The 23,323-nt window shown below is 43.6% G+C and overlaps 1 protein-coding gene and 1 long non-coding RNA gene across 2 annotated transcripts; both read left to right on the forward strand.

The window, feature by feature from the left end:
- Window positions 1–2,021: 2,021 nt before the first annotated feature.
- On the forward strand, window positions 2,022–9,596 carry RFK (riboflavin kinase). The gene is made up of 4 exons (XM_005604947.4): window positions 2,022–2,482; window positions 3,347–3,498; window positions 7,401–7,503; window positions 8,284–9,596. Exons 1-4 carry the CDS (start codon window positions 2,068–2,070, stop codon window positions 8,412–8,414), a joined length of 801 nt encoding a protein of 266 aa, XP_005605004.2. The 5' UTR covers window positions 2,022–2,067; the 3' UTR covers window positions 8,415–9,596.
- Window positions 9,597–17,087: 7,491 nt separating this feature from the next.
- LOC138920465 (uncharacterized) lies at window positions 17,088–20,218 on the forward strand. The gene is made up of 3 exons (XR_011431644.1): window positions 17,088–17,369; window positions 17,472–17,692; window positions 18,316–20,218. It is a non-coding gene; the product is annotated as an uncharacterized lncRNA (long non-coding RNA).
- Window positions 20,219–23,323: the final 3,105 nt, after the last annotated feature.

Consider the following 23,323-nt stretch of genomic DNA (forward strand, 5'->3'; position numbering starts at 1 on the left):
GCTTGATAAAGACACCCACACACCCACTCTAAGCTCTGATTTACATATAAAATGGTAACTGAGGATGCTGGGTAGCATATTTTTGTAGTCAAATGAGTAGGAAAAATAATACATCCTATAGGCTCCAGAACAATCACCTGAGTTGTTTCAGGCACATTCTGTGGCTGCTGAAGTGAGGTGCAGGCTCTGATTTGACTAATGGATAAAGCACTTGAAGGGAGTCCTTAAAGATGAAATCTGAAATGGAAGATTGAAGGGGACCCTTGGAGGGCTATTTTATTCTCCAGTGACAGGGCAGCCATCAAAGGCTACTGAGCAGCAGTGAAGATGGTCAAGCTTCTGCCTTCCATAGCCTACAGCCATTACACAGTAATTATGCCCCGTACTTGACATGGCAATGCAGTTACAAAAAATTGGAGCCTGGCTTCTCCATCCTACAAAGTCTCCAAATCTCCCTTTCCTTCTTCATAAATTGGGGTTAATGCTTTTCTCCAAAGCTGATATGAGGATTACATGAGATAGTGGGTACAGCACTTAGTATTAGCTCATTTAATTCTTAAAGCCACCCCCTCACTTATCTCCCATGACTCAGTTAATTATTTTATCTCATTTAATTCTCATACCTCCTGGGAACCTGGGGCATGGAGGACTAGAACCCAGGGCTCCTTTACCGGCCTCTTGCCTCCAGGCTTTTCTTACTTGGTGTATCATTGAAGATGACAGGGCAGGCAATTCATTAAGTGCTTTACATATATTATCTCATTTAAGCCCCACAACATTATTAATATTCCCATTTAGTTGATAAGGACACTGAGATTCTGACAGGGGTCTTTGCCCAAGGTCACCCAGCAATTAAATGAGGCAAGGCCTATATTCAAACTCTAGCTTATCTAGTTCTAGCGCCCGTGCTCTCGACCATTAACTATACAAAACGCCTTCTTGGGAAGACAGCTCCCTCTGCAGCCTTCCAAACACTTTGTCAGGACTCCTGTGGGCGTATTTACAGCGTAGCACTGGGATCAGGCTGACCAGTTGTCTCCCCAGTAGCCTGAGTCTTCGAGGACCAAGACCTTGTCTGAGTCACCTTTGTTCCGCCAGCACCTTCCGTGGTGCTTGGCACACACTTGCTGTGAACCACGCGTTATGCTAGTGTTAGGGAAATAAAAGTCTGGCCAACGAAGATCCCTCCAGAACCAATATACAGAGCAAATAATTTTAACACTGGGCGAGACTTAGCAGAGTTACGTACATCCAAGGTAGAAGGAAAGTGACTGCAAAGTCTGGATAGAATTTCACATACATTTATAGAGAAAGGTAAGGAAACAATGAAACCTTTCTCCAGAACACGACTAGAGGATGCACCTCGCGACTGAGCAATGTACAGCTTGTGAGGGACCCTTGAGCTACTTCCCTAGGTAACGTTTACAGTTCCAACGGTCAGAAGACCCACGAATTTCCACCGCCATAGAGATGAAGCTTTTCATCAGGTTTATTAAGTTCTCAAGGAGGCACCCTCCAGAGGGAGGACAGGAGGGCAGCCGCATCCCTCCTCCAAGAAAACTGCATCCCTGTAACTTCCACTCGTCCCCGGGGCTGCAGAGTTACAGACCAGGACCCGCTCCCCTGGGGTTTACAGTCTGCTATAACTCCATACCTGCTCAAGGGCTCTGGGGGAGGGGAGGGCACTTCCGTAGGTAGTCAGGAAAGGCCTCGTTGAAGAGGAGATCTCTGAGCTGGAATTCTGGAGCTTTAGGAAATGGTTAAGGAGAGAACGAGTGACGAATGACGATCAACCCAGCGGTTGCCGAGGTTAAAGTACGGCTCTCTTTGGCGTCAGGAGCCTAATGAAGTGGAGGAAGGGAACAGAAACACTTAGGACTATCCGAGAACGGTGCTGTCACACTCCCTCAGCTGAAAAACGGGCTGCCGCCCCAGTGCCCACGCCTGGGGCCAAGAGGTACTCCAGGAGCGGCGGGCCAGCGGCTCCGGGGCAGCGGCGGGGGGCGGGGCTACAGCGGGGCGGGGCTACGGAAGCCGAACGGGCGCAGGTCGTTAGGCCGCAGAAGCATGCGCAGACTCGCGGCGCTCTGCGAGCTGGGCTCCTCCCGCCCCGCTGACCCGCTGCGCTCCGCCTGCAGGGCGCGGCCTTCTGCCGGCGCCGCGGCGCTCAGGGCACAGACGCAGTCTCCGAACCGTCCGGCAGCTTGTATCGGTTCAGCGGCGGCACAGACTCGCTCGGGCTTGTCGTCGGCGCCGCCCGGCCCGTTGTGCACCCGCCCGCCCGATCGCCCGAGCTCCCGCCCGTGTCCCCCGGCTGGTCCAGGCGGTGCGGGCATCACCTCCACGGCGGCCCCTCAGGACGCGCGGATCGGACTCCCCGCGCCCAGGGCGGACGGGGTCATGAGGCACCTGCCGTACTTCTGCCGCGGCGAAGTGGTGCGGGGCTTCGGGCGCGGCTCCAAGCAGTTGGGCATCCCCACAGGTGAGCGCAGGGGGCGCGGAGGTCCCCCACCCCGGGCCGGGTCACGTGGGAGCGGGGACGTCAGCGGGGGCTCGGGCCCGGGTTGTGGGGCTGCGGGCAGGGTGACCCCTCCGCTCCGTCCCCGATGTTGAGGCGGAGGACCTTCGATCGGGCTGAGGGAGCTCGTGCGTGCCGGTGGCTCCGAGCCCATCAGGGACCGAGCTTGAGGGGTGATGAGGGCGGAAGCCCAAGCTGAGCTTCGGGGTCCGCCTTCCCGGTCTCCCTATCTAGCCATGATGGACCTGCCAAGCCTGGCACGCGCTTTGTCCATTAGAAAATGTAATGTGGAGCACATTGGCCAAATTCTCAAGCCCGCTGTAAGGTTTTCTTTTAAGTCTGTTACTGGCAGTTGAATGAGAACCACATCTTTTTTGTTTTGTCTACATTAGTTTTAATAGTCAGGACCTGACGGTATGCATAATTCATCGTTAAAAATACACCCCAGGGCTGCCCCTAGGCTTTGTAGCTTGGGGCCTACATATTGTGTATTTCGAAAATAAGAATCTTTTCTAGAGATTCTGAATCTCCTTAAGAAAGACTAGGTCTAAAAAACCCAGCTTGGGTACCTGTTTTCTTCTCCTACTCGAGAGTGTATGCTTTTTTTGGAGAGCTTTCCGCATTTACTGTGATCTGATACCTTGTTCTTAGCCTATCCACATGCAAAGGAGAAAAGTCGGAGCCAGAATATGGAGTGATGGGGTTGATAATCATAGGAAAGATCCTAGGAATTTTGTGAGTGTAATGATTTAGACTAGCCTTGCTTGCAATTTTTAGAAATATTTAATATAAAACTTAACACTCAAAATATTTACTTTTGTTGTTTAGCTAACTTTCCTGAACAAGTAGTAGATAATCTTCCAGCTGATCTCTCCACTGGCATTTATTATGGTTGGGCCAGTGTGGGAAGTGGAGATGTCCACAAGATGGTGGTGAGCATAGGATGGAACCCATACTACAAGAACACGAAGAAGTCCATGGTAAGACTTGCATTGAGCTCTGTAACTGAAAATAGGATGATGATTTAGGGTAATCTGCAGTATTAGATGCAGTAGAACTCTCCAGTGGTAATCACAACATACCTGAATACTAGAATTTCTGGCAGTGTACTTGAAGGATTTAAAAGTGAAGTATTTAGTTACTATTTGAATGGAATAACTTTTTCCATCCTTCCATTTTCCATCTATTTGTGTCTTTGGATCTAAAGTGAGTGTCTTATAAAGGGGTATAGTTGGGGGATGGTTGGTTTTAATCCATTCTGCTAATCTCTGCTTTTTGGTTGGAGAGTTTTAATCCATTTACATTTAAATTAAATGTAAATTTAATTTACATTTGGGGATAGGGAGAGACTTCTCTATTTTGCTGTTTGTTTTCTATATGCCTTATAACCTTTTTGTTAATCATTTCGACCATAACTGCCTTTTGTGTTTAGTTGATTTTTTTTTTTGTAGTGACATATTTTGATTCCCTTCTCATTTCCTTTGTGTTACTTTCTTTAGATATTTTCTTTGTGGTTATGGTGAGGATTGTCTTTAACATCCTAACCTTATAAAAATCTAATTTGAATTTACACCAACTTAACTTTAATAGTCTACAAAAACTCACAAATTTCACCTTTATATATTGTTTGCCCAATAACAGATTAATAATTTTTGTGCATTTATCTTTGAAATCACATAGAAAATAAAAATGGAGTTATAAACCAAATGACAGCACTATTAATAAATTACAATAATATTAATTTTTTTTTATAACTGCCCATGTATTTACTTTTACTGGAGATAAAAGTGACGTATTTAAGATCACGTTTTATAAAATTGTGCCTACCACGGTTCATGTAGTTGATTCACCCTTTGATTACTTGGTCACCCTGTTAAGATAGAACTGCTTACTGTGTGAATGATGTTTTCTGATAAAATTGCAAGGTGATGCTTTTTTCCTCTTTTAAACCACTTTGAGGGTATGTTCTTCTGCTCTTTTTACAGGACCCACACAGCTTAAGGGCTTAATCTGCTGGATATGGCTGAGCAGTTCAAGTGTTTGGCAAAAACAGTTATAGTGATCTAAATTTCATCCCCTTTGAAGAGTTTATAAAAGAGAAGTGTGTCACAATTGGAAAACCACACGGCTGAGTGCTGTATAAGCAATAGAAATGGCCCAGATGACTTAACATTGTGCTCTATTTCTCTTATTTTTGAGTATTAAGCATGTGAAAATTATTTGTTGGAGTAGATAAGGGAAAGAATTGGTGAAGAAACACAAAATGTTTTTCCGTAGAATGAGGGAGGAAATGAAGGGGAGGGGAGACCACTGGCCCATGACTAATTTTTCCATATTAGCTACTCAGATAACAGAACTGTTACTATAGATCTAGTCGTGGAATCCCTTGGAAGTCCTTCCATGGTTAGGAGAAACTCAGTTTTCCATTGGTAGGAGGTCTGTACTTTTCAGAGTTGTTCTTTTTCCTTTTCCTTTTCTTTATCAATAACAGAATCGATGATGTGCCTGTTCAGGTCTTTTTCCCTTTTTAAAAATTCCGTTGGCTGTCTTACTACCTTAAGGAAGTTCTTAATATAGTCTAGATCCACTTTCCTTGTGGAAACTGTGTATTGCAAATATCTTCTCCCACTGTGTTGCTTCCTCCCCCACCCTCCACTTAATGGAATGATGTCATTTGAAGAATATTTTAATCCAATTCATCGTTTTTCTTTTATGCTTAGTTAGTGCTTTTTATATTCCATTTAGGAAACCTTCGCCTACTCCAAAGTCATGGAGATAGTCATCTGTGTTTTCTTCTAAAAGTTTGTCTTAGTTTTCTCATCAAATTGCTTTTTGAGCATGGTGTGAGATAGAGGTCAAAATTAATTTTTTTCCATATGGATATTGACCCAACTCATTTCCTGAAAATATGGTCCTTTCCTGACAGCACTGCCATGTCACCTTGGTCATAAATCAAGGGACTGTATGTGTGAGTCCAAAATACACTCATACATACTCAGTCTCCTCGTGTATCCTCGGGCCAGTACCACACTGTCATACTTTCCATAGCTTTAATAGTCTTGACATCTGATTGTGTAAGTCTTCCAATTTTGTTTTCAAGATTTTCTTGGATGATTTTGGCCTTTCACCTTTTCACATAAATTTTAGAATCGTGTCAGTTTCCATCATTTAAAAAAAAAAACCTGCTAGGATTTGATTGGGATAGCATTGAATCTGTGGATCAGTTTGGGGAGGGTGGACATCATACTTTTTCTCTCAATAATGTTTGTAATGATCAGTGTTGAGGTCTTACATATCTTGGTTTCCTTTTTATTAGTCAAAATTTTACTGAAAAGAAAGAATGCAAGTCAAATATATTGGTTTGCGCTACAAAACCATGGGGCACCTTGTGTCTTCTGACTGAAACCCATCAGTTACAGCTGAGAAAACTGAGCCCCAGCGAGGGTGGGTGTGCCGTTAGCCAAGTGTGGACCCAGACTTGATTCTTAGCTCAGCTCTTACTGCAGTGCTGCCCTGCTTCTCTTAGATGCTTTCAGTTTAGCCTCGTATATAACTTCCACTCTTCTATACGCAATTTTAGATTTAGTAATCTAACCAAGCTGAAGCTCTAATAAGAGCCATATTATAAAGAAAAGTCCTGTTTCTAATATCCATATTTTCTTTTTTAAAATTGTTTAAATCAGGGTTCTTTTTTTCCAATGGGCTTCATTAAATCCATAAATCCCATTAAGTTGTGTGCAAAGTTCTACATAGGGACACTTGAGAGAGCCCATTTTAATGACCTCAGAGGACCGTGATCCTCCCCACAACAAACCAAAAAGGTTATGAGAGACTAGATTATTTTCTTTTTTTAAAGGAGAAAATAAAACTCATCTTAATTTAAAAGTCTTGCTTAATATTTCCTTCCTTTTTTTGGTCTGAATCATTTTAAGTATACATGGGGAACTTGCTATGTTAGGTAAGAAGGAATAAACAATTACTGAGTGCAGATTTTCATATTTGATTTCTCATTAGGTGTAAGTTGCTCCTATTATCTCTGTATTGGTTTTATTACTCTGAACGATCTAGCTGCACTCTTAGCTGATTTGTAATAGACGCTTCAGGTTTAAGGATCACTTCCTAGATTCGACTTTCTAAGTCACACATGAGAATATACTTCTGGTCTCAGGGTACATGTTTCTAAATTGTCTAAACGTCTCCATTTCCAGGGCCACATCCTAGTCCAGCCTCAACATCTTCTGTATTTGTTTGCTCTCTTCATTGATTTTCTGCCTTTTGGACTCAGGTTTGTCCTTTATAGGAGTCTATGAAAATTCAGAGCCCAGAGCACTCCTCCCTCCTGCACCGTTTTGCTTCAGCGCGTCCTGTGCCCGTTTGTCACGTCATCCCCGTGTCAGGAACCTGCGTTGACTCTTCTGCCCCTACGTCAGCCTCCAGCTCTGCCTGATCCTCAGGGTTCTGTAACGTGGTGTGTGTCAGAGACGTGGATCCTGATTCACCTCAGAACTAGTTCTTTCAGTAGTAACTTCTCTTAATACTTTGCTCATTCCCTCCTTGATGTCTTTGCTCAGTTTTTTCACCTTGATAAGACTCTTAATTACTTCGGTGCATGTCAGCTTTTTCTATAAACGTCAAATCGTATCAGATTTGTGGTATAACATCTGCCTTACTCAGTTATAATGTTTACGTGTAAATTCAGGGGCAGGAACAGGAGCCGTAGAAAAATGCAGGAAAAACTGCCCTTAGATTTTAAACTGTCTGTAAAAATTTAATGAGCATTGATTGTTTCATTTAGATTACCCCACCATAAACATGAAGATACATTTCAAATTTCAGTACTCTGTAGTCTGATGGTAATCTTTTTAACATTTCTTGACTGTAGGAAACTCATATCATGCACACCTTCAAAGAGGACTTCTATGGGGAAATCCTCAACGTGGCCATCGTTGGCTACCTCAGACCAGAAAGGAACTTCGATTCTTTAGGTAAGGTCTTATTTAGATCTTCTAAATATTAGCGCAGCTCCTTCTACTGCTTCTCCTAGTAGTAACCATGGCAGGACAGATAATATTTGCACACTTGATATGTGCCAGGCACAGTTTTAAGTGCCTTATGTGAATTAACTCATTTCATCCTCGCAACCACCATATGAGGAATTATTCTGCCCATTTCACAGTAGAGGAATTTGGCACAGAGAGGTTAAGTAGTTTGCCCAGGGTCACATACTAAGTGATGGAGCCTGGATTCAAACCCAACAGGCTGGCTGCCTCTCCCTAACAATATGCAGTTAATGACATCTTTATTTCCTTTTCATATTTTAAGGAACAAGTAAGAATACTGTGATGACTAATGGGTGCTTTGCAATGCTTGACGTGTAAGAAATAGTAAATCAGAACATTTGAAGTGAATGGTGTCGAGTATCTTAGTGTAGTGTGATAGTGTTAATTCTGTTGTAGAGTTTCTTTCACAGGTGTAAATACTGAAGAGAATTGATAGTGAATATTTGTTTCTTCCATCTGGTATTTGCGATGTACCTTTTTGCTGATGCCTTTCTCCAAGAAATTGCAAGAGGAATAAGGCCATCTTTTGTATACCATTAACTTCTACTTGAGTCTGGAAGAAGGGATGGGACAGGCATTTACAGGGCATCTACGCCGTGCTAGAGATGCTGCCAGCCTCAGAGTCTGCAGGAGGCTGCGCACGGGAGTGGTGGAAAGTCCAGCGGCAGTTTCTGATCATCTTGTCCTGGTGTGTTCTCTCTGCAGAGTCACTTATTTCAGCCATTCACGGTGATATTGAGGAAGCTAAGAAACGACTTGATTTACCAGAACATTTGAAACTCAAAGAAGACAGTTTCTTCCAGGTTGCTAAAAGCAAAATAATGAATGGCCACTGATGAAAAATTATCTTATTTATTCATTCACTGTTTTCTTGTATTTTACTGCTCATAACTGTGCAATCTAATCTTGGTTCTATTTTAAAAATCAAACCTTTTCCTACAGCTGTGAATTAGTTTAAACAGTACAGTGTAGTTACGCTTCAGCTGTTCAGTTAAACCCATCATGCTACAGTACTAAAAAGATTCGTTGTAAAAATCAAGATTCTTTTTAATGTGATATATAGATTAAAATCTACCACTGGAAAGGTCTTGAGTGTCTTATAATGGAGATGAAATGTATATAAGTGTGGGTAAAAAGGGAAGTCACTAGTTGGAGATGAGAAGGACAGCTCTCATGGTAAAATAGTCGCATGTCTGTACTTGTATAGCATGTGCCGCTCAACAGAGAAGGTGATAAAAGTCAGTGGATTAAACAGAGGTTTGATAGTTTATGACAAACCTCAGGGGGAAAATCAAGACTTTGTATTTGTGATATTTTGTACATTAATGTATTATTAGACATGAAGACTTGTGAAATTTCACTGTAATCAGTCATTTCCTTGATGGGGTCAGATCATTGTACTGTGTTCCATTTTTGTTACAGCTGCTTCGGACTAATTGGTCTAGACTCCCTCTGCCTATCTTTTTTTTCTTGTTTGTCTTTTAAAACAGTAAAATGAGTGTTTTCTGAATCTCTAGGTCCTGTGTTGTATAACACTTCTCTATTTTTAAGATAGATGTTCGTCTTCAACATTTTTCTTGACTTTGGTTCTTTTTTTCCTTTAAACAATTGTCAGTCTCAGTTTTTTTCCATTTAGCTTATCCCACAACTGTTCACTTAGAGAAGACTGCATCTGTGTCTACCATTCCATCCCTTCACTATATGGACAATGATTAAGTGCATAACTGTATTACATTTTAGGAAAAAACTTCATATTTAGGTTTTTTCAAAGTTTAAAAGAATGTGTAACAGTTAATTTATATATACCAGTTTCTTAAAGAACAAAATACTTGTTTTCTCCCAGGAAAACTATTTAAGAGCCACTTAAACTATGAAACAGAAAGTTATTTATTTTTAATGTGATCATATGTTCCTGAGCAGATGTAAATTTGTATGCGCACAATATAATTTAATGCTAAAGAGTGCTTGCATCTTGGGGGAAAGGCATAAACAATAAAGTTTTAGTTAGATAACCTTCATACTATGCATTTTTTCCTCCATTACTAACTACTAAGAATTGATTTTTTGCCGCTTGAGACTTTTGTTTATATTGGAAGAAAGTTGGAATCTTTGGATATTTAGGAAATTAAAATTACAGATTGTTTGGGCGCCCTGAAACAGTACATTGCATTATTGTTTACTTTAGCACCAGATTTTGTGACGGGATATGGGGGCAGAAATATATAGGAGGTAATTTTAAAGATAAACTCATTATAAATAATTTTCCCTAATCTGCATAAATGAATTAGAGAATAGATTTTAACAAAAATATTTATGAATTATCTAGAAAAACATCTAAAGCTCATGTTGGAGAAGGAGAAAGCATGGATAAATTCAGTTGGACTGTGTTTTACTTTTTGGTGTATGAATTTATGGCAAAAATGTAGTATATGTCCTTTTCATTTCTTCTTTATAAAAACTCTTAGAAAATGGGGGCTGACCCCATGGCGTAGTGCTTAAGTTCCGTGCTCTCTGCTCTGGCAGCCTGGGTTCATCAGCTTGTATCCCAGGCGTGGACCTTCACCACTCGTCAGCCATGCTGTGGCAGTGACCAACATATCAAGTGGAGGAAGATTGGCACAGATGATAGCTCAGGGCGAATCTTCCTCAGCAAAACAAACAAACTTAGAACATGTAGTTTAATGTTAAAAATCTTCCACTTGACTTGAAAGAATCCTCAATTATCAGTGACCTTATGAAACAGTTAAAAACAAGCATGGAAAGTGTAGAAACAGATGTGCGTGTGTTCCAATAGCCTGCTGCTAATTGTGTCCTCATTAAGTGTGTGAAAGTTCTGTGATGTTGCCACCTTACACTTTGCGAAATAGCCATCCCTTGTGAATGATATGGTATGTGTTTTAGGAATGAATAATGTCTACATTTTTTGAAGTTTATATTTAGTATTTATGCATTATAAGAAATTGCAATAGTACCATTTTTGATTAGTCTGACTGCTTTCAGGCCTTGAAGTCAGTCTTGACTAAGCGGTGTTTCCTGTCTCCCTGGGTCAGGTGGAATCTTTGCCTTGTTTGCATAAGTCCCTAATTTGTTGGCCGATGCTTCCTTCAGGTGTGTTAGAGGCCTTATTAGCAGGTCATAGGCGGCAGCTGTAGGGACAACCTGGCGTGTGGTGGTGGTTGTGCAGCCAAAGGCCTTTCCTGTAAGGGGCCCTGTTTTTTATGCTTGTGGCGCAGCGACAGGTTTATTTGGAGAGCATTCACAGGCGACAGTACTCTGAAAAGTCCACTCTCTGAGAGTGAGGGTCCTCATGCCATTTTGGAGTTACAAGAGCCAGAGGAGTGTAAGTGGGTCTGAGTTCCCTTCCATGACTCCTGCTCCTAACAGGGCTCTGTAACCTTCATGACTTGCGCCACCAACCCCATGGCAGTGACCTGGCACTCTGGCCTGGCTCTGCTGTAAGCAGGAACGCATAGTTGCTCTTTCAACCCTCATCTCCAGTGCTCTCAGCCACGGAGGCCTAAAAGCCTGCAGTCAGGGCTGGCATGTGACACGGTTCTGACCAGGGAGATGAAAGCAAAGTCCACTTGGGATTTATGAGGATGGTTTCGCTTTCCTCGTGAAAGTGCCAGTCTGTTCCTGTTCCCTCTTACCTGGAAAATGGATGTGAGGCTGATAGAGGAGATCCAATCTGACCTTCAGAGACGGAGCTGGGAGATAAGTCCACGCTGTAAAAAGAGATGCGATTGTAAGCAAGAGTAAAAGAAAAATTATAGAATAAGCCCTAGGAAGATGACAGATGTAGGGATTATCAGGTACAGAATCTGAAATGACGGTTTAATATGTGCAAAGAAATAAAAGAGTATCGAAAGTGGTAAAATAAAGTTCTGTAAAAATTGGCAGATTTAAGAATTGTCAAAATTTATGGTGAAAAAATGATTGAAATTAAAATCTCAATGGACGGGTTAAGTACGGTTCAGACACAGAATTGGTGAACTCAGATCTGACGAAGGCTATGAATGTGCTGCCATGTGCCTATTGCCTGTCATTGCAAAGTCACCTTCTGTACTCTTTGTGATGTGGCTGTGACTCGATGTTTCTTTGACAGTTGACTTCCTTCTGGGTCAGGTCATACATGGAGTCTGAGCCCCAGCTTGTGTCCAGGCGGCTCAGTTCGTCCGTGGACCTCCCCTGTGCTAATTTCCCCTGGTCCTGAGTGTATTTAGAACAGACATACTTGAGAACTGACAGAATCCCCACTTTGGTTCCCTGATCGTAACGAGGGCTAAGTAGAAGCCAGAACAGTAAACCAAATCAATGCGACATCTCGGGAAATTGCAGAGAGCCGTCGTCAGAAATCCTGAAAGATTCAGGGTCAAGCCACCCAGCATATCTGCTCAGACCAGACAGAAATTTGATGGATCTTGTAGAGTGACTGCATCATCATAAACTAATCAGGTGGTGACCTCCACTGCAGCTATTGTCCAGGACACAGAAGATGTCTCAACAGATTTCCAAGGATTGGTATGAAGAACATGTTGATCACAACATCATGGAGAAAAATTAATATTTTTAAAAATGCAAAAATATCACAATGGAAAGCTATGTTGAAGTGAACAACATGCAACATGTAAAAATTAAAGGGATGCAGCTAATGCTTCCCTCAAAAGATTTATAGCTTTAAATACATTTATTAGGTAAGATCAATAATGTAAACTTTGATCTCAAGCTAGAAAAAGAACAGCAAAAGAAACCAGACAAGAAAGAGTACATACTGTGTGATTCTGTATAAATTTTAAGAACAGGCAAAACTATAGCAAAAAAAGGTCTGAATGGTTCCTGAGGACAGAGATGACTTGGGAGGATCATGAAGGCGGTTGGGTGCTTCTGTCTTACTGTCCTGTTTCTAGAGTTGGGGGCTGGTTGCATCGTGTGCTCGCTTTGTGAAAATTCATCAAGCTTTTGTACTTGTGCACAGACAAATAAGACAATGTTCTGTATAGCTCAGCTGTGACTATCATTTACATGGTCATAATTACAGCACTGAATTTTTATAAAACAAAATGGATTTGTTGGAAAGATGAGGAGATGGGAAGTGTGCAGGGCAGCGGTAGGAAGCGTTTGGAGAAGAAATGCTCATCTTCTGTTAGTGGGAAGTGAGTAGGTAGATGCCCAGCCTGAAAACATGAGCAGCAGCAGTGTGAGCATCTCCCTTAGAGACAGGGAGACACACGTTAAACCATGGAAAGGGGGAGAGTGCTTCTAAGACGTGGGAGATGGGGTGTGATGGGGGCAAATTAATGTCTATTTTTCTTACTATGTCTTGTTGAGTAATTTGATTCCTTAAATTATGTGCAGGTATTTCTTGATTAAAAAAATCAGCCTTTAAAAAGTTAATTATATATTTAGATGGTGTTCAAAACGTTGGGAAACCTAGACAAACTTATTTTTAAAGAGTGTATTATATTTTCAAATTACATGATCAGTATGTTTTTGTTCAATTGCCAAATACCTTTTCAGGTAAACTACGTCTAAATTTATTGAGTCCAACTAGTAATCTGAAAAAAAAAAAAGACAAACCGCATTATAAAGCAGTGCTGTCCAATAGAACTTTCTGCTATGAGGATAGTATTCCATTTCTTCACTCTCCAATAATTACTTTAAATAGCCACATGTGCCTAGTGACGAGTATTAGACAATTCAACTATAGAGGATTTAAAAAGTCTGGAAACACACAAGGGAAATAGTATATTTACTTTTTTCAGATTAACAATTGGATCCATTGTCTTAATTTTGAGGTACTTTATGTGAAAATGCATTGAGCATATTTCTTGAAATAGAACTAACATACTGTTTAAGTTGGTTGTTTCCCAACTTTCTGGATAACTATATATGATACTCTTTCCTCCTACTTAGTTTGCTATTCTTTTAATAATTGCTCATTGATTTTCAGCCATTATTTCCCACATGAGCATTTAGGTCTAAGAATCTCCCCTCACCGACTACAGGTTGACCCGCTGGCGTGTGGACTCAGCCCCTTGTAAAGGGAGTGAGCTGCCCGGCAGTTGCATCTCAGCCTGGCTTTCCTGATGGCATTCCTGCACACAGTCACCTTCCCTTAAAGGTCTCAGCGAATTGCATTAGTCTGTTAGGTTGAAAGGCCTTTAACAGAAGGGAGATGGATATATTTGAGTGGCACTCATGAATACATGAGTTCCCGTACCAGCCCCACAGCAGTCTCTTCACAGCAGCCTCCCACAAACTCCGGTGTCTCGCATTTTTATAATCGCCTTAGCTCTTTGACCCAGAGTGAACGCTTCGAGAGGCCCTGGACTGTGTTTTCGTTCCCCCAGCATCTATGTAAAGAAAGTGCTCTGTATGCAATTGTACATTAATTAGAAATAAATGTATCTCTGATATTGAGGTCTTAATACAGTGACAGAAGTAGAGAAAGCTTCACTGGGAACCCAGCTTGTGAGACGAATAATTTTTAAACCTGGCTCTGCCTCCCTCATCTCCGTTTTTTTTTAAATTAATTTTTTATTGAGGTAACATTGCTTTATGACATTAAATAAATTTCAGGTATACATCATTATATTTTGATTTCTGTGTAGATTACATGATGTTCACCACCCAAAGACTAGTTATAATCCATCACCACACACCTGTGCCCTGTCACCCCTTTTGCCCGCCCTCCTCCCTCCGTGCTTCCCCTTTGGTAACTGCCAACCTAATCTCTATATGTAAGTGTTTTGTTGTTGTTTTCATCTTCTATTTATGAGTGAGATCATAGGGTCTTTGACTTTTTCTGTCTGACTGACTTCACTTTCGGCTCCATTTTGTTCTCGAAGGCAAAATCTGCTATGGTTGAAACCTCTAGGGCTAAATTTTGGTATCTACTGAGCCTGAGTCAAAGTCACTATGATGGGTACTAAATTATCTCATGTTTTTTTAGTAGAAAATTTGTGACTTGTAGAATTTGTTGTTATTTCTAATCCTTCATGAACTAATACTTTTAAGGATACAATAAAAATTAATTACAAGAGGGCCAGCCCTGGTGGCCTTAAATTCACTGTGCTCTGCTTTGGTGGCATGGGTTCACTTCCTTGGTGCGGACCTACACTGCTTGTCTATCAGTGGCCATGATGTGGTGGCAGCTCACGTATAAGAAAAATTACAAGAAAAGTAGTCATACACTTGCATGTCTTGGCAATGTCAACATGCTGTAGAAGATTCTAAACACTGAGTTTCAGTGTCAGTTCACAGGCCAGGAGCAGTCGCAGATCACACTTGGGGTGGCCCTGTTCTAGGGGCCTTCGGCTTTTCCTTTTAGCTGAGGCAGGATTGACAAATCATTTATGTATTTATTTATTTATTTATTTATTTTTGAGGAAGAGTAGCCCTGAGCTAACATCTGCTGCCAATCCTCCTCTTTTTGCTGAGGAAGACTGACCCTGAGCTCACATCCGTGCCCATCTTCCTCTACTTTCTATGTGGGACGCCTACCACAGCATGGCGTGCCAAGCGGTGCCATGTCCGCACCCGGGATCTGAACCGTTGTGTCCCAGGCCCCGGAAGCAGAACATGCGAACTTAACCACTGCACCACCTGGCCGGCCCCAGGATTGACAAATCATTTTGTAAAGGGCTGGGCAGTGAATTCTTTAAATTTTGCCAAAGTGAAAAAGCGACCATAGACGATATGTAAATGAATGGGCGTGACTATGCGCCAAACTTTCCTTTACTGAGGCAGCAGAAGGCTTGGGCTCACAGGCCTACGTTTGCCACCTCCTGAGTCAGGAGTTTTTTTCAACCTTTTTTGGGGCATAGTGAGCTAGTAACCTTCTTTTTCCTCATTACTATGCAGGTTTTATGTGATTCATGTGAACATTTAATTTTGAAGTAGAGGTGTTAAAATCGGGGAGGATAGGATAGATTTAAAGTGCTACTGGCATCTTCAAATCCAAGTGTCCAGGTGCATTGAAAATGTTTCCGGTTTTTGCCGGAGCTGTAGGTGAGCACAGGATGCCAGCGCTGGAAGGGGACTGAAAGTGTGTGTCCTCCCCAGGTTCACATGTTGAAGTTCTAACCCCTAGGGTGCTGGTGTTAGGAGGTGGACCTTTGGGTGATTAAGTCATGAGGGTGGGGCCCCATGAGTGGGATTAGTGCCCTTGTAAAAGGACCCCAGAGAGCTCCCCCGCTGTCTTTCACCATGTGAGGATACAGTGAGAAGTCGGCAGTCTGCAGCCCAGAAGAGAGCTCTCACCAGAACCCGACCACGCTGGAACCTGATTTCGGACTTCCAGCCTCCAGAACTGTAAGAAATAAAGTTCTGTCATCTAAAAGTCACCCGGCCTCTGGTATTTTGTTAGTAGCCTGAACAGACTAAGACAGCAGCCCTGCTGTGGGGCTTCAAATAGATGACCTCTTCCTTCCTCCCCACCTCTCCTTTTCCCTCCCTTCACTCTCTCCTCCCCTCCCCCTCTGTCTTCCCCTCTCTCTTCTCCTCTTTTCTCTCTAAACAGGTGTGAGCGGTTGAATTGGGAGTGAAGAAGATATGAACAAAGTAGTCATCTATAAAATATTTGTAATTTTTTCTCTTTGGAACTGGATTTGAGATGTCAGATTGCCTGACTCCAGGATGTTGGTCTTAATGGAGTTTCTTAGGATCAATCCTCTAAACCAGTTCTAGTTCCCTGGGTTACCCAGGACAATGGGGAGGGCAGAGCTGCGGAGGGGTGTGTGGGGAAGTGCGGGTGCCAGCCCTGCACAGTTAAGAGTCTTGAGGGCTCACTATTGCTGTCTATACAGAGCCTCATCTTAGGAGGTGGTTAGGTTGTAAAGTCAGCAAGCACAGCCAAAAGCGGATATAGACGTCAAAACTACCCACGCAAACTTCTTGTCTTTAAATTGCAAAACCTGGGTCTTCTGAAGCTCACCTAAGATTTAATTCTTTGTGTCTCTGCTTTTTAGCTAAGGCCTCCTTATTCTGGGACAGTAGAGGCCTTGGTTGAGTTCGAACAGGAGAGGATAACTGAGCAAATAAAAGAATCTTACTTTCCTCTCTCATGCTCTTCTCCAATGAAGCCACATAGTTGAATTCTCTTCAGTCAAATACAAGGATTATGCAACTGCACTGGATTATCTTGTATTTCCCACAGCAGACCTAAGCCTCATATGCTACCATTTTGGTTGGGAATCTAACTGGTTGAGAGCAACAGAAATGGATTCTGGCTGATTTACACAGGAAAGGAATTTATTGGGAAAATGATGGGTAGCTCAGGGAATGGATGGGAAATCTGGAAATTGGGTGGGAAAAGGTGACCCCCAAACTAGGGTCAGAGCCAGAGCCAAAGTCACCCCACAGCCAGTTCCTCAAGGACACGCCCACCGCTGCTGAGCCAGAATGCCACGAGAACCACGTCCTCCACGCAGCTGGCTGGCCCTGTTTCCCTGGAAACTAATCTTTCTATGGCTAGCATCTGATTGGCTGAGCGTTGATCACGTGCCCCTGGATTAGCTGCAAGGGGGGCTGGGAGATGGAGTTCCTGGCTATTTCACCTTCTGTAGAGAGACACATTTTCCATCAAGGCTTATGCAGTGGGAAATAAATTCCCTTAACTTAAGGGGGTGGGGAGGGGGGAGGGGGACGCGGTAAATACTGGGCAGTAAAAGAGGGGAAAAAAGGGATAAATAGCCATTGCTGTTATTTAACCTGAAGGAAATGGTGATCTGAGCACATGCCATCCATCCAGTTCTTCAGCCATTCCAAAAAGCACTTCTTATATGGATTAGGTTAGAATGTTCCAGAGAGCCTGTTAAAACCTTTTGTTTTCTTTTATCGAAAGAAGAAAAAAAATTAATCCATAGTGTTTCCCTGGTTACCCTGATTTGCAGGAAGTTCAGCGCTGACGTTCAATCACAGGCGCTATAATCACCTGGAGCCCTGAGTCTCAAAATGTTCCCCAGAGAGCCGGAGGGCCTCATGGAAGCGTCCGGGCGATGGGCAAGCCAGGGGCCTCTGCTCCTTCTCGCCCTGCTGACTAGGAGGCAGGAATCCTGACTGTTTACATCTGTGGGGTCCACCGAGGACCACATCTGACTAAAAGCCCCCATGGGTAAGAAATGAGCCCACCGGCCTCCTCCTCCCTCAAGGTCCACATTCTCTGTTTTCATGTCAACAATTTCACTTTGTACACGTGACAGACGGTATCACAAGCACTTTTCTGGAAGTGGGTGGGTCTAAATCCTGGAGGAGTCGCTCCCTCTGGGGACTGAGAGGACTGCCTGGGCGGGTTCTGCTGGGAGCCGTGTAAACAAACACCCGCGCTGATTGAGTCCCTCCCTGCGGGTCCGCGTCCACCCCAGAGTTCTGGCCTCTCTGCGCCTTCACGATTTCCTACGGTTGCCCAGGAGTTGTTCCGCTTACAGATCTGCTGGTATTTCTCGTTTACTAAATGCTCCCCAACCAGCACAGTATTTCTGTCAAATGACGTTTTTTGCTTTGTTTTCGAAACTGTCTCCTGAACTCAACAAAACCAAATCCTAATATTCTGAGATGTCCACCATATTTCACAACCAGGATTTTCCCCTGGCCCTTCGCCTGACCAGCTAGACCAGTTCTCTACTGTTTCCTGTAGATTTGGTTTGACTACTTTTTTGAGGTTTTAGAAGATGGAAGGAGGTTTTACCTTGGATTCTCCGCCCTTTTTGAAAGTTTGTTTTCTTCATTCCTTTGTAGACAATCTTGGAAAGAGAGGGATAACATGAAATGTCTATTACTGCCTCGTTGAAGATACCATGTTCTCTGTAAGAACACAGTTTTGAAAGTCAAATACAGATGACGAGGTGCACACTGACCATTCAGAAGCAGAGTCGGTCCCGTGTTTCACTGCAGCGACTCAGGGCGTGAGTGAGGACATTCTCTCCATTTCATCCACTGACCAGGGGTAAAGGTCAGCGGTTGCAGCAACAGGAGCTTCAAGGTGCTTCTATTGACGTCACCTCATTGTTCCTCACAACAAGTCTGAGACGTCTAGATAGATGTGATCGTTACTTCACTTCAGGTGAAGACGCTGAAAGTCAAAGATAAACTCAGACCAACTCAAACTGTGTAGGTAGAAAATGTCAGAGCTGAGCGTGGAACCCTGGTCTTCAACCTGTTTCAGGAGGGAAACACTCTGAGTAGACTCAGGCGCAGCTGCCTGGCCCTGGAGGAATTGTGTACATGGGACCCTGGGAGCTATGGGTGGTGGAGGGGTGGGCGAGGACCATCCCTAGGCCCACCAGCTGGCAGCTTTTGCAGGACATGGGGGCTCACCCTTTGCCTGGCTCTTGCCTCTACTGCTAGAGTGTTTCAAGCACAAGGATAGTAAGACTGAGATCAAACTTTTAGATGAGGCAGCAAAAAGGCAGAAAGTTTGCAAACACAGAAGCCTTAATCAAATTGACGCATTGTGGGCAGGAACCAGGTCTCTCAGTCTGAAGGGTGTGCCAAGGGTCCAGGTCACAGACTGGAGCAGGACGGTCAACTAAAGTCAGGGAGAGCCCCTGGCGGGCTGGGTTGCCTGTTGTTATTCCACTGACCTCCATCCTTGTTCCCTGTAGAGTTCCATCATACACGACTCTCCACGGGAAGCTCATGTTCCCCAGTAATCCCCAAACTCGGATGGCTTATTCCAGACTCCAAGCCCTGCTCATTCTCTTCCCATTCCCTTCACTTATCCAGAGCCCAACCATCTATGAAATGATGTGAATATGGAACTGCTCTTTCCCTTCTGCTTTTGGAATAGTCTGCCAAGGGTGAAATCTTTGTGATAGGTGATGCTGAAGCCCCCAAATTCCATTACTAGGTCCTACAAAACCCAGGTCCTGCTACGAGAATGTGAAATCTGTTCTGCCCATCACCCTCCTCCTATCTACAGAGAAGTGGAGTTGAAGTGAGGAGGAGGGAGAATTCCTTTGGAGGTAAACATCAGTGTGCTCTGTCTCTTCAAGTGTATCAATCAGAGAGCTATGTCCCCTCCATTGGGAGGTGGACATAAGAATGTGTGAGAAAATGGCTAGATTGGCCTGAGACAACAGAGCAGAGAGAGAGAGAAGGTGGTACTTTCACTCTCAATGGAGGGGGAGCGGAAGGGGGCAAGGGTGCATGCTTCCCAGGGACCAGATATGCAGAGAGAACTGGAGCCATATCATAAAGAGACTCCACCCCAGATGGCAGCCTGGCGTAGCGAAGGGACCCAAAAGAGGGGCAGAGGAAGGCAACCTTTTGACATCAAGAGGCTAAAAATTCCACCCTCAGATCATGCTAATGCCACCATTTTGGGAGCATGCATCCTATGAAGAGCCATGAAGTCTGACTACGCTTGCACAGATCAGTTACCTCACCTCTCCTCACCTCCTATCACCTATCTCGACATTTCAGACCACCTTGCCCCCTACTGCATAAATATCCTTGACTCCCTGTTTTCAGGGAGGCGGATTTGAGACCCATGCTCTCTCTTCCTCGCATGGCTGCCTTGTGTTAAAACCCTCTTTCTGCAGCAATCTCGTCGTCTCCGTGTTTGGCTTTCCGGGCGGCAGGAAAAACGAACCTGGTGCAGTAACAATTAGAATATGCTGGAAATATCATGTAATTTGGATAAGTATTGTTTCCTGAAACTTTGCTTCAGGTTTATAAAGAGGTGTTGGTGTAAATTTTATTTTTTTTCTTTACTGTGGATCGCAGTCCAAAAACGTTTGAAAGCCCCTGTTTTAATTTGCTCTCCTTGTGCCTTGTTCTGGAGGGATCAGGCTGCTGAAATCTGGGAGGTTACGAACAGACCTCTGGAGACAGTTTCTACGTAAACTAGGGCCAGTTATCTTACCTCTCCGTGGCTTGGTGTCTTCTCCGTAAAACACGGATAACGATAGTGCTCAACTCACAGGGTTGTTACGGCACTTAAGGGGATTAAAGCTGCACCTAAGGGCATTAAAGCTGATCCACACCAAGTGCTTCTAACAGGACTTGAAGAACAGTATGTATTTGGTAAATGCTAATCATTGTTGTAATGGGGGTTATTTCTTCCCCTGGCCAGAGGCAACATTGTAACTATAGGGCACAGCTAATTCTTCCCTAGATTGTATGCATACAGCCCAGCTTTGTTCAGCTGTAGACAATGATTTCTGTGAGCAAATAGGCCCCACAAATATTTATGGAGCAGCTCCTGTTACTGAGCAAGGGCTTGCCATCCAATGTGCAAAGAAGCTGCTGCCGCAGTACGCCGGTCTTTGAGAGAAACAGTTTGTCACTCAATTCATTGGTAAAGAGGCAGAAGGACAGGCTTTCAACTCCGTCTCCCGAATCCAGGGTATGGGGTAAGGTTTAAGGGATCAGGGAGGGCAGGCTGGTATGCAGAAGTGCTGGCAGGATGGGTTTCCATCAGCAGATCAAAATTTTCTCTTCTGCACATACTCCTGGCTGGCTCACAGCCCCTGAAAAATAGCTTTACCATCTGTCAATAAGATGAGGTCAGCACAGTAAACAAGGGTCGAGTTGTTGTGTAGGTCTAAGTCATCGCCTTCTCTACTGGGAAGAGTTTCTAGAGATTTAGCCGTCTTCTCCTTCCTGGCACAGAAAGGAAGGCACCCTTACAAGTGAAAATTTCTCTTATAAATAAATGTGTTTCCCTTATAAATGAGTAACTTCTACTAGGTTTTCAGAGCTTTCCCTGTATCTGCTGTTTCTTTAAAATAACTAGCCTAGGGGCCGGCCCAGTGGCGCAGTGGTTACGTTCACACGTTCCACTTCGGCAGCCCGGGGTTCACCGGTTCGGATCCTGGGTGTAGAAATAGCACCTCTCGGCACGCCATGCTGTGGTAGGCATCCCACATATAAAGTAAAGGAAGATGGGCACAGATGTTAGGTCAGGGCCAGTCTTCCTCAGTAAAAAGAGGAGGATTGGCAGCAGATCTTAGCTCAGGGCTAAAGTTCCTCCAAAAAAAGAAAAAAACCCTAAAATAATTCTTATGCCAAAGAGGCATATTTTGGGGCAGCAAATTTGTTCCTGTTCCTGTGGTTACACTGTTGTGTGTTAGCACTGCTGTGTGCCAGGGGTACAAACTGGAATAAGATAATGTCTCTGCTTCGAGGATCACATAGTCTCCCAGAAAAACTCTAATTTATTTGACTTTATCTCCATCACCGTTACTGTGCAAAATTGGAGTTCTTTGCCCAATGTGCGTAAACAAGCCAATTCATTATGGCATCAGCCTTGGGGAGAGAAATCAGCTGTTATTCTGTGAGATTGATCTGCAGGGAGACGGTGTGTGTGTGTGCTCTCAGATCTCTTTCCATGATTCAGGATTTGGGGAAATTTAAGAGGTGAGGGAAAACAGAAACGCTGTTAGAGGTTAGGCACACAGAAACGCTGGTAGGACAGGTTTTGACCGGTGGGCTTCAAACATTTATGGTAACGTTTTAAACATTTATGACAGGGTTCTAAACATCTACGATGGGGTTCTAAACATTTTTGGTGAGGTGGGGAAAGGGTTTTAACACTGGGTCTTCCTGAATGAGGGACACCTTGTTTCTGATAAGAGTATGACTTTCAAGTTCTGGTCGAGTCCAGGTCTTTGAGTTTCGTGGGGAGGAGGATCTTTGGTTCATTTCGAGGTCATTTTGGGTCATGATTTCTTCTTTTGTGCATGTCCTGGCTATGTGACTTTGCAGATTTTCTGAAAGGCAATTGTTAATCACTTTGCTGATAAGAGATGGGTTCAGCTGAACTGGTCCTGGAGGGCCCACGGTTACATCACCCCCAGGCAGTGCCTGGTATGTGTTAGTTCTCCAGGAGATATGTGTTGAGTGAATTTCTAAGGCAGGGGTCATGAACTCTCTTTATCTCACCCAGATGCAGTAGCTAAGGGAGCATAATGTGCCCTCATTTTTTCCAGTACCTTCCAGATGTGGAGGAGAGAACAGCAGCACAGGGCACCTCTCTGCAAATGCCAAAGGTCTCCAAAAGGCCACTTTGAGGGACGATGAATTTGCTCTTGTAGACATCCTCTGGTGTCTAATTCATAGTGTTTATTGAAAAAAGTTTTCAGGAAAGAAATGAAAAAGGAAACAGACGGCACCAAGTGACAGAGAAGATCCTTACAGATTTCTTCTCTCTGCTGCTTAGAGCAGCTGACAAGCCAGCAGCAAAAACAGAGCAGGGGATGTGGTGCAGCCTCCTGGATCATCGACGTGGTCCCCCACCTCCGTTCCAGCACTCCCAGTCCTATAGCTACATAAACAGAGCTCTGATGTCACAACCCGAGGGAGGTCAGGCTGGGTGAGAGTGGTCTTCCTCCCACCCTCTCTCCTTCAGAGCTTGGCCGAGACTTCCAAGTACATTATACATGACATTAACAAACTGATAGGTTGTTTTGTCTTTTGTTTTTGCTTTTAGCCCAGGGGGAGTAGAAAACAGAAAAAAAAAAAGGACTGATTTCAAACAATGTAAAGCCCTGCACAGCTATTGCCTTGGAAGGAGTGTAGACCTGCACATAGGTGAGGCCCAGTGTGAGAATCTGTACACGTGTGTCTTTTCTACAAGGGCCAAGAACTACTTTTAAAAATGGCAGCAGTAAAAGTTGACACTTGAATTGGTGTAGAGTTTGCAAGTTTACAATACACAAGGCACAGCCACGTACGTTAGCTCAAATGACTTGGCCGGTCTCACACGGAGCTAAGATGGACATGAAGATATCCTGGACTTGAA

This window comes from Equus caballus, chromosome 23 (genome assembly GCF_041296265.1).
Source record: "Equus caballus isolate H_3958 breed thoroughbred chromosome 23, TB-T2T, whole genome shotgun sequence".
NCBI classification, from domain to species: Eukaryota; Metazoa; Chordata; class Mammalia; order Perissodactyla; family Equidae; genus Equus; species Equus caballus.